The following is an 11,972-nucleotide window of genomic DNA, read 5'->3' on the forward strand; positions in this document are numbered from 1 at the left end:
CAGGGGCTGACTGGCAAATTTTAGCCTGGGGGGCAAGCACATAGCAGTGGCCCATGAGTAGCGGCTCATCCTTAAAGGGGTTGTCGGATCTTATGCTACATGTCTACAGACACTATGTGTGAATCCTCATATCATGCGCTATGAAGATTCTCTGGTGCCGGCAACAGGTGGTCTTGTGACTGCAAGCATGCGATATATATATATTCCCAGCCACATTTCGACTAGACTGTTTTGGGCCTTGTTCAATACAGTTGCATTAGGCCATGCAAGTCTGGTCGGCATGTGACCGCATTACAGCCACACACCCGCCAAATGACCACAGCACTGCCAGCAATGTGAGAAGCACAAGTCTGCAGTCCAAAGAATGACAGAGTGAATGCACCAATGGCACACACACACACACACACAGCCCCACTGTATAATGACAGACACATGCACAGCCCCACTGTATAATGACACACACACACACGCACAGCCCCACTGTATAATGACACACAGCCCCACTGTATAATGACACACACACACAGCTACACTGTATAATGACACACAGCCCCACTGTATAATGACACACACACACACAGCCACACTGTATAATGACACACACACACAGCCACACTGTATAATGACACACAGCCCCACTGTATAATGACACACACACACAGCCACACTGTATAATGACACACACACACAGCCACACTGTATAATGACACACAGCCCCACTGTATAATGACACACACACACAGCCACACTGTATAATGACACACAGCCCCACTGTATAATGACACACACACACAGCCACACTGTATAATGACACACAGCCACACTGTATAATGACACACACACACAGCCACACTGTATAATGACACACACACACAGCCACACTGTATAATGACACACACACACAGCCACACTGTATAATGACACACACACACAGCCACACTGTATAATGACAGACAGCCCCACTGTATAATGACACACACACACAGCCACACTGTATAATGACACACAGCCACACTGTATAATGACACACACACACAGCCACACTGTATAATGACACACAGCCCCACTGTATAATGACACACACACACAGCCACACTGTATAATGACACACACACACAGCCACACTGTATAATGACACACACACACACAGCCACACTGTATAATGACACACAGCCCCACTGTATAATGACACACACACAGCCACACTGTATAATGACACACACACACAGCCACACTGTATAATGACAGACAGCCCCACTGTATAATGACACACACACACAGCCACACTGTATAATGACACACACACACAGCCACACTGTATAATGACACACAGCCCCACTGTATAATGACACACACACACAGCCACACTGTATAATGACACACACACACAGCCACACTGTATAATGACACACACACACACAGCCACACTGTATAATGACACACAGCCCCACTGTATAATGACACACACACACAGCCACACTGTATAATGACACACACACACAGCCACACTGTATAATGACACACAGCCCCACTGTATAATGACACACACACACAGCCACACTGTATAATGACACACACACACAGCCACACTGTATAATGACACACAGCCCCACTGTATAATGACACACACACACAGCCACACTGTATAATGACACACACACACACAGCCACACTGTATAATGACACACAGCCCCACTGTATAATGACACACACACACAGCTACACTGTATAATGACACACAGCCCCACTGTATAATGACACACACAGCCCCACTGTATAATGACACACACACACAGCCACACTGTATAATGACACACACATAGCCCCACTGTATGACACACAGCCCCACTGTATAATGACACCCACAGCCCCACTGTATAATGACACCCACACAGCCCCACTGTATGACACACACAGCCCCACTGTATAATGACACCCACACACGCACAGCCCCACTGTATAATGTCACACACACAGCCCCACTGTATGACAGGCACATGCACAGCCTCACTGTATAATGACAGGCACACGCACAGCCCCACTGTATAATGACAGGCACACGCACAGCCCCACTGTATAATGACAGACACATGCACAGCCCCACTGTATAATGACACACACACACAGCTACACTGTATAATGACACACAGCCCCACTGTATAATGACACACACACACAGCCACACTGTATAATGACACACACACACAGCCACACTGTATAATGACACACACACACACAGCCACACTGTATAATGACACACAGCCCCACTGTATAATGACACACACACACAGCCACACTGTATAATGACACACACACACAGCCACACTGTATAATGACACACAGCCCCACTGTATAATGACACACACACACAGCCACACTGTATAATGACACACACACACAGCCACACTGTATAATGACACACAGCCCCACTGTATAATGACACACACACACAGCCACACTGTATAATGACACACACACACAGCCACACTGTATAATGACACACAGCCCCACTGTATAATGACACACACACACAGCTACACTGTATAATGACACACAGCCCCACTGTATAATGACACACACAGCCCCACTGTATAATGACACACACACACAGCCACACTGTATAATGACACACACATAGCCCCACTGTATGACACACAGCCCCACTGTATAATGACACCCACAGCCCCACTGTATAATGACACCCACACAGCCCCACTGTATGACACACACAGCCCCACTGTATAATGACACCCACACACGCACAGCCCCACTGTATAATGTCACACACACAGCCCCACTGTATGACAGGCACATGCACAGCCTCACTGTATAATGACAGGCACACGCACAGCCCCACTGTATAATGACAGGCACACGCACAGCCCCACTGTATAATGACACACAGACAGCCCCACTGTATAATGACACACACACAGCCCCACTGTATGACACACACACGCACAGCCCCACTGTATGACACACACACGCACAGCCCCACTGTATAATGACACACACACGCACAGCCCCACTGTATAATGACACACACACACGCACAACCACACTGTATAATGGCATACACACACAGCCCCACTGTATAATGGCATACACACACGCACAGCCCCACTGTATAATGACACACACGCACAACCCCACTGTATAATGACACACACACGCACAGCCCCACTGTATAATGACACATGCACAGCCCCACTGTATGACAGGCACACGCACAGCCCCACTGTATAATGACAAACACACACCCACAGCCCCACTGTATAATGACACACACGCACAACCCCACTATATAATGACAGGCACACGCACAGCCCTACTGTATGACACGCACAGCCCCACTCTATAATGACACACACACGCACAGCCCCACTGTATAATGACACACACACAGCCCCACTATATAATGACATACACACACACACATGTACAGCCCCACTGTATAATGACACACACACGCACAGCCCGACTGTATAATGACACACACACACACACACGCGCAACAGCACCACTCTATAATGACAGGCACACGCACGGCCCCACTGTATGACAGGCACACGCACGGCCCCACTGTATAATGACAGGCAAACGCACGGCCCCACTGTATAATGACAGGCACACGCACGGCCCCACTGTATAATGACACACATGCACAGCCCCACTGTATAATGACAAACACACACAGCCCCACTGTATAATGACAGGCACACGCACGGCCCCAATGTATAATGACAGGCACACGCACGGCCCCACTGTATAATGACACACACACACACAGCCCCCCTCTGTATAATGACAGGCACACGCACAGCCCCACTATATAATGACAGGCACACGCACGGCCCCACTATATAATGACAGGCACACGCACAGCCCCACTATATAATGACAGGCACACGCACAGCCCCACTATATAATGACAGGCACACGCACGGCCCCACTGTATAATGACACGCACACGCATGGCCCCACTGTATAATGACAGGCACATGCACGGCCCCACTGTATAATGACAGGCACACGCATGGCCCCACTGTATAATGACAGGCACATGCACGGCCCCACTGTATAATGACAGGCACACGCACGGCCCCACTGTATAATGACAGGCACACGCACGGCCCCACTGTATAATGACACGCACACGCATGGCCCCACTGTATAATGACAGGCACATGCACGGCCCCACTGTATAATGACAGGCACACGCACGGCCCCACTGTATAATGACACGCACACGCATGGCCCCACTGTATAATGACAGGCACATGCACGGCCCCACTGTATAATGACACACACACACACACCCATTGTATAATGACAGGCACACGCACGGCCCCACTATATAATGACAGGCACACGCACGGCCCCACTGTATAATGACACGCACACGCACGGCCCCACTGTATAATGACACACATGCAGCTCACAGATGCACGCAGCACACACACGCACGCAGCTCACACACACGCACGCAGCTCACACACACACATGCACGCAGCTCACACGCACACACGCACGCAGCTCACACACACACACACGCATGCACGCAGCCCACACACACGCACGCAGCTCACACACACACGCAGCTCACACACGCACGCACGCACGCAGCTCACACACACACACACACACACTCTCCTCATACACACACACACTCTCTCCTCATACACACACAGACACTCTCCTCTGTGGTGCAGGGGCGGCTGATGTCCATGTGCAGCTCTTCAGTTTCTCCTGCTCACAGCTCTGCACTGTCCCGGCACCTCCCCCATCTCTTCTTCTCTGCCGGGATAGCAGATAAGAGCAGGAGAAGCCGGAGCTCCGTGCACACACAGGCCGGTATGCCGGTATTCTGACCTTTCATCTTGGCTGCTGGCTCTCTCCCTCAGAGTGGCAGTGGTGCATAGAAGCTTGCTCATCACATACCCCTGCAGCCTGCATGTCAGGGCTGCTGGCGGGATGACACCACCGCGCACTACAGGTGCGCTATGTATTAGTCACTGCCAGTCCTCCAGCGGCCCTGTGCAGCTGCTTAGACACCGGCCCGGGGGGCATATGCATTTCTGCCACCTGGGCCAGCCCGCGCCTGAAGCCAAGGGACCGACCAGTCCAACTAGTCTCCCTTGCGTCTCAGTCCATCACTGCTATTAAACTTTGTTTTTCTCTTTAACACGGCAGTGTTTCAGAGTGAAACATACCTGTCTGAAATCAGCCGGTGCCCGGTACATGCTTCCTGACGTACGGGCAGCTTGTATCTGCTGTCAGACTCTATTTAGGATCCTTACTGTAAATGTCTATGTAGATCAATACCACTGTATCTCTATATATTGGAAATCCAAACAGGAAGAAAATAGCAGCACAGAAAATAGGAGACACAAGTCTTCCAGTTAAAAAAAAAAAAAAACCTTTGTCCTTTTTTTTAACAACGTGCTGTGGACATGGTTACAGAGGGCAGGATAATTGCAAGACGAACTGGTTAGGTTAATGGACTACGGCCGTTTCGCGTGGTATACACTTCAATGGGTCCATGTCCGTAGTCCATTACACTAACCAGTTCGTCTAACGCTCCACGTTCCTGACATGTCTTTATTAGTAATTACTTGTATTTCCCATGAAATAACAATGCTGAAGCTTATTCTCTTTGATCTCTGCTCTCTGCCATTCCTCTGTTCTTCCTCCTGATGATATTTATAATGAAAAGTGGCATCTGGGTGTTTCCATTTTTTTTTTTATCAGAGGGGCGTGTCCCTACAGTCTGGCATTGATTGGACAGTGCCAGTTGTGCAGGGACACACCCCCAACTGGCAACACCCAGATGTCAAATTACTCCTGTATTCTCTAGGAGGCATAAGAGGGGAACGGCACCACAAACCATTCTGAGAAAAGCTGCTGCAGAATACAAGTATTTACCGAACTACACCTGCCCGAGACCAAAGTCCTCTTTAAGACAAAAATGCTGTATTACCACGAATTATTGAGTTTTCTTTAACATCTGTTGGAAAAACTGCTGTATCCACATGTCCGGCGCCCGGCAGCCTCGTGGATCGTATTCAGCTGAGATGGTGATGTCTCCGTACTGCTGGGAAGCCGCCGAGCCAGTAAGCAGATACAGGACAGGAGGGCTGTTTATTATTTTACCTCCACTTCTATAGGATCAGACCACCAGATGTATCTGATATCCGCAGGAGCTCCGCACATCCGTAAGGCTGTGCCGCGTCCCTCTGTGACCATGTTACTCTCTGTAGAGTGTCGGTACCAGCCGACTGATCACATCTCATTGTTCGGATCATTGCTATCTGTAAACTGATAAAAAAGAAACAATTTGGGGTTGATTATTCTGTGGCTATTTAATGCCTGAATGAGGTTGTAACATAAGTAATGTTATAATGCAAGTAAAAGCATATTGTGGAATTGGGTACTTTTAGATCCCCATTTAGACGGGCTCCCTGGAGTCGCCATTGCCAGCCCTTTTGTAGATACAAAGCTCGCTGAGGCCTCATTGGGACATCCGTTTTTCCCCATACGTGTGGTATCTGTTTTTTTTCCCGTTATAATTCATGGTGCTATTCACATGTCTGTGTTTTGCCAGGAACTGTGAGTCCGTGCAAAACTCATGGAGATGCACATTTTTATTTTTTTCCCTGACCACATGAATGACAAGGTCCAATACAAGTCTATGGGTCTGTGAGCACCACGTACAGCACACGGGTGGTATCAGTATGCAGTCTGTGTTAGGCTGCGTTCACATTAGCGTTGTGCGCCGCTGCGTCGGCGACGCAACGCACGCAAAAACGCTGCGTTTTGCGACGCATGCGTCGTTTTTTGCCGAAATTTGGACGCAAGAAAAATGCAACTTGTTGCGTTTTCTTGGTCCGACGCTTGCGGCAAAAAAGACGCATGCGTCGCACAACGCAACAAACAAAAACGCATGCGTCCCCCATGTTAAATATAGGGGCGCATGACGCATGCGTCGCCGCTGCGTCGCCCGGCGCAAACCCGACGCAAACTAGCATAACGCTAGTGTGAACGTAGCCTAATGTCTGTATTTAACAGTATAAATGATAGGAGAAGCTTGATCATTTATTTATCCATCCGTGAAAAACACTACTGACACTGATGGTGAAAATGGACACGCAGCCCATGCACTGATGGTAATAACGGACACACGGATGACACACTGATGGTAGAAACACACACGGACCATACATTGATCCAAAACACGGACACTGTACCGTTTTTCTACGTGTGCGTAAACGCAGCTGTGTAAATGAAGTCGAATTCCACAACTAAAACATTCGATTGTGCAGAAAAACTGGCAAGGGTGCTTATGGAGACACGCGGGTCAGTGGGTGCTCTAATCCACTGGCTCGAGACCGCATGAACCAGGGATCATCCCACCGAACGCCCCCTCTTCTTTTACCATGTGCATAATATTACTCAGATAGCACAGGGTGAGTTTAAAACAGTGTGGCAATACTTTATTGCACCAGAAAACAAGCAACGCATAGAACAGTCCCAGCAAAATACCAAAGATGATGCAAATTACAGAGTCCCACCCTTCCGCTGACTTGCCTGGATTAGAGCTGCTTCAAAGGCCGACTACCCCCACCAGTGGCATCTTGCTTTGGGCTGGCACCCACAGAGCAGGTAAAGGCAAGAGTAGGAAGCAGATCGAGAGCAGTGAGGTATAGTGGCCTGGTGGCCACATTGTCCCAACCTGGATTCTTCCAGACATCTCTGAGGGTTCAGCGATGGTCAAAGGAGATTATCTGTATTCTTTCAGCCGGGGCCATGGTCCCCTTAATCTGGCATCCTCTAGAATGTCAAATTTGTGTCCCTCTTGATGGAGCCATGATCTGTCAGCTATCCTGTAGAGTGTTCCTGGCTGTGGTTTTGTAAAGAGTTTCTGGTTCTTTGGATATCTGGATCTCTAGAATGTCTAGATGTATAGTGTTACTTGGGCATATCCCCTTTTTATAGTTCACAACTGTTCTTTAAGTTATTTACAGGTCAAGGGGAATTGGTGATGACATTAACTCGCATTGTTTGATTTTTTTTTTTTTTTAAATTTATCTTTGAATGTTTGTAAGTCAACAAACTGCATGTCCTGGTATAATATTTAATCAACATATAAGCAAATATCATTGTTCAGTGACTCTGCATCCCTGTTTTGCAAAGATAACAGTACAATAAACTGTAGGAGCTGATATACGAGGTAAATAGCAACCATTCATCAATTTACAAATATCAATTCAACCTATAAGAAGAGTCAACATAGAGATAAGTCTCTGCCTCCTGGCTTACTGAAAATAGACATCTGGATAATTACGATTAAATGCTGTTTCATCACAGTGCTTTATGAACATGGGGTTCAGTCTAAACAACAATTTTTTATGCATTTATAGTCCAAACAATCTGGATTATTGCAGTGATTAATCTGGGGCAGTTCTGATCATCTTCACATCATGGCTGCTACAGAGACCTGGGGATTTCATATATTGGGAATGTCTGGGAGAAATTATAAGGGGGTTGTCCTGCTTCCTAGTCGGTATAACTTTATTTTTGACTTGGGACAGAAGCCTGCTAACAAGTTGTGTGGTGTTATTCTTCGTAAGTGACCCTATCAAAGTGGTCTTCGCTGTGGTCAATGGTGATTGTGGTATGTTCAAAGGACTTGGTGATACGGGCTGCAGCAGCTAAATTATGCTAGATCGCCATAGGATAAGGGGACCAGTTTTGTACTTCATTGTGGTGGGTCCCCACTGATCAGTAAGTTATCACTTATCCTATACACAGAACCTTCTTTTTTTTTTTTTGCTTTCTAAATGAAAGTTAATAAAGACAAGTTTGAAAGTTTAAGTGTTCCATTATGCTTCTGCAGAATATCTGCAAGTCATTTATCTAGCTGAATGTTTTTGCAAAAATTTTACAAATTTGTCAGAACACCTGATCTTTTGCGATTCCTCTCTCTGCACTACCTTCCATTGTCTCTGTCAGGCTGGAGTCACACTACAGCGAGATACGTCCGAGTCTCGCAGGTTAAACACAAGCTCTGGCACCGGCTCTCCGTAGCGGAGTGTACGGCTCCATGTATTGCTATGCGGCCGCACGCTCTGCTTTGGAGTGCAGGTGCCAGAGCTTGTGTTTAACCTGCGAGACTCGGCCGTATCTCGCTGTGTGTGATCCCGGCCTTAGAGATATAGTGGGAGGGAATGGGTTGTACACAGATGTCAACAATGAAGATGGAATAAAGTATTTACAGACACTGGGATGGAAGGGAAAGCTAAACCGGTTATAGATGAGGAGGAAAGCACATAAAGTGGAAATCCGTGCAGGATTGAAGCTTGTCTGATACATGAAAGCGATTGAAAACCATAGCGCCCTGGATTCACAGACCTCATTTCCAGCCTATATTACCGGGAGAGACACTCGCACAAGATAAAAATCCAAGACTTGGATCAGTCTAAAAATGAATGAAAATCGGAGTTTGAAACGTCAAGCATTTTTTTTTTTTTTATCTAAATTTAACCAATTATATGTAAAACCGTTTCTATGTCAGAAGGGTCCATGTCCCTTTTAAAGCTTTGCCGATTTTTGTGGACGGTTTTATGGAATGAGTGAAGCATTTATCATAGGAATGGGATGTGATTACCACTGACGGACAGTAGAGCGAGGTTTTTCAGAGAAGATTAGAGAAAAAACATAGAAATGACTGAGTCAGTTTGTAGGACCCTGATCCAAAAGCGATGTCAGTACTTAGTGGCCACTGGACAGGAGCCCTGTGAATCGCCTCCAAATTGCTGGCGCCTCTTCTGATCTGTAATAAAATAAACAAAAGTTGCATTCTGTAGTGCTAAAGCATGTCAATATGAAATATATGAAATATGAATAGCAATACTGCTCCTGCATACTAGGAAAAAAATTAGACTCTTAGCACATAATCTGGTTAATTCATGCATGCCCATCAACCAACGACAAGGTGGTCTCAAAACTGATGGGTCCTAACGTGTCTAATGTGAATACCTCTCTAAGACTCAAGTCTGAATTCCTGGATAAATGTGAATACCTCTGTTCCAAGTCTGATTTTATGGGTAGGTAGGATATTGCCGTAATTTAAAAGCTGAACGGCGGAGAGCTCGGTCATTAAGGTAATATACAGATAACAAAAAGACTGACTTGTGAACAGGTGCCAACTAAGAGCAACTACCTCCATATACAATAACCAAAAAGTTGCACTCTGTAGTGCTAAAGCATGTCAGTGTGAAATATATGAAATATGAATAGCAATACTCCTTTTGAATACTAGGAAAAATGAGACAATTAGCACATAATTTGACCAATTCATGCATGCCCATCAACCAATGACAAAGTGGTCTCAAAGCTGATGGGTCCTAGTGTATCTAATGTGAATACCTCACTAAGACTGGGTAGATGTGAAACCCTCTCTTCAGTCTTAGAGAGGTATTCACATTAGGACCCATCAGTTTTGAGACCACCTTGTTGTTGGTTGATGGGCATGCATGAATTGGCCAAATTATGTGCTAAGCATCTAATTTTTTCCCTAGTATCCAGAAGCAGTATTGCTATCCATATTTCACGTTGACCTGGTTTAGCACTACAAAGTGCAACTTTTTTTTGTTTATTGTATATGGAGGTAGCTGCTCCTAGTATGCACCTGTTCACATTGGCTTGGAAGTTCCAGTCAGTCTTTTTGTCTTCAGATTTGTAGGCTCATTAGTCTGGCGTGATGCATGCATGACATTGCACAGAGCCTACCAATCAGTAATGAAGCCGGGACTGCCATCAGGTAGGAGGTGGTACCGAGGGCTCTCATCTGGCAGCCACAAATGGCCTACGTGGCCGCTGACCAGGGTCCTGAGAATCATTTTGCCCAACTCTTAAAAAAAAAAAAAAAAAAAAACTCTTGCGCACACACTTTTGACTTTTTATTTTTAGACTTTGCGCTCCATATGGGGCACTTATACCAAATACCTTTTTTGTTTCACATAGGTTTACGTCCCTTTTTAACTCCCATCTCTGCATTTATTTTTTCTTTCCTTTTCTTCCCTTCCATCTTTTCCAGGGTGGTGCCATTAGGAACCTCACAAACCATCAGTGGATATACGTTCCAGGGCTTTATGTCTCACAGCGATGACTATCCATGCGCCTACCTGAATGCTGCGTCAGCCATCGGCATTAAAAAGCAAGATATTGACCTGTTCATCAAAAGATTGGACAAATGCCTCCGGCAATGCAAGAGGGAGACAAATGTGGAGGACGTGGCTTCAGGTGCTTCTCTGATAACGGAGAAAGATGTTACGGAATTAACCAAGGATTTGACAGCGTCTCTGCGGGTGGAAGCCGAGGCCTGACACTATATAAAAGCTGAAGATCTAGACTGAAACTGCAATGCAGTTAGCCGCATCCGCGCTCCCCATGAATTATGTGTCGTTGGCTGTTAAGAATGCTAATTCCGGCTTTATTTCAAAACCTGCACAATTTGGAAGAAAATTAGACCCTTTCTTCTGATGAGTCATGTGTACGTTAATCTGTCTAAATTATTCTTTATTTTCAGTAGGAAATAAATCCTGGTAGAGCCGGCTTTATATAAAAAGTCGTAATGAAGTGCCTTTTACCCACGTATTCTCATTGCCCAATGATGCATTACATGTTTTGGTTTATTTTATAAATAAATCATTTTATGTAAATTTTTTTAAATTCTTTAGTACTAACATTCTACACAGGTACAACAAAGAAAAAGTAGAAGAAGACAAAGCTATTTTAAAAAGAAAGAAAAAAAATAGATCAAACAAATCAGAAAGTAGGTGCAGCTTTATGGTAGCAACGCTCACGAAACAATATTGGGTCCTATATGTTATGCTTTTTTAGCTGGTGTCAAATGGTGAATGAGGTTCGTGCTGCAGTCGGGGAGAGGCCGGTGAACCACATATATGGTG

The 11,972-nt window shown here is 46.0% G+C and overlaps 1 protein-coding gene across 1 annotated transcript in view; it reads left to right on the plus strand.

Annotated features, from left to right (window-relative positions):
- The window catches only part of SEPSECS (Sep (O-phosphoserine) tRNA:Sec (selenocysteine) tRNA synthase), a 66,503-nt gene extending 54,780 nt beyond the window's left edge, over nt 1-11,723 (plus strand). Inside the window, exon 10 of the mRNA XM_069744654.1 lies at nt 11,099-11,723. Within this exon, the coding sequence (XP_069600755.1) occupies nt 11,099-11,387 (289 nt within the window). The 3' untranslated portion in view covers nt 11,388-11,723. The remainder of the gene's footprint in view (nt 1-11,098) is intronic.
- The last annotated feature ends 249 nt before the right edge of the window (nt 11,724-11,972 follow it).

This window comes from Ranitomeya imitator, chromosome 1 (genome assembly GCF_032444005.1).
Source record: "Ranitomeya imitator isolate aRanImi1 chromosome 1, aRanImi1.pri, whole genome shotgun sequence".
NCBI lineage: Eukaryota > Metazoa > Chordata > Amphibia > Anura > Dendrobatidae > Ranitomeya > Ranitomeya imitator.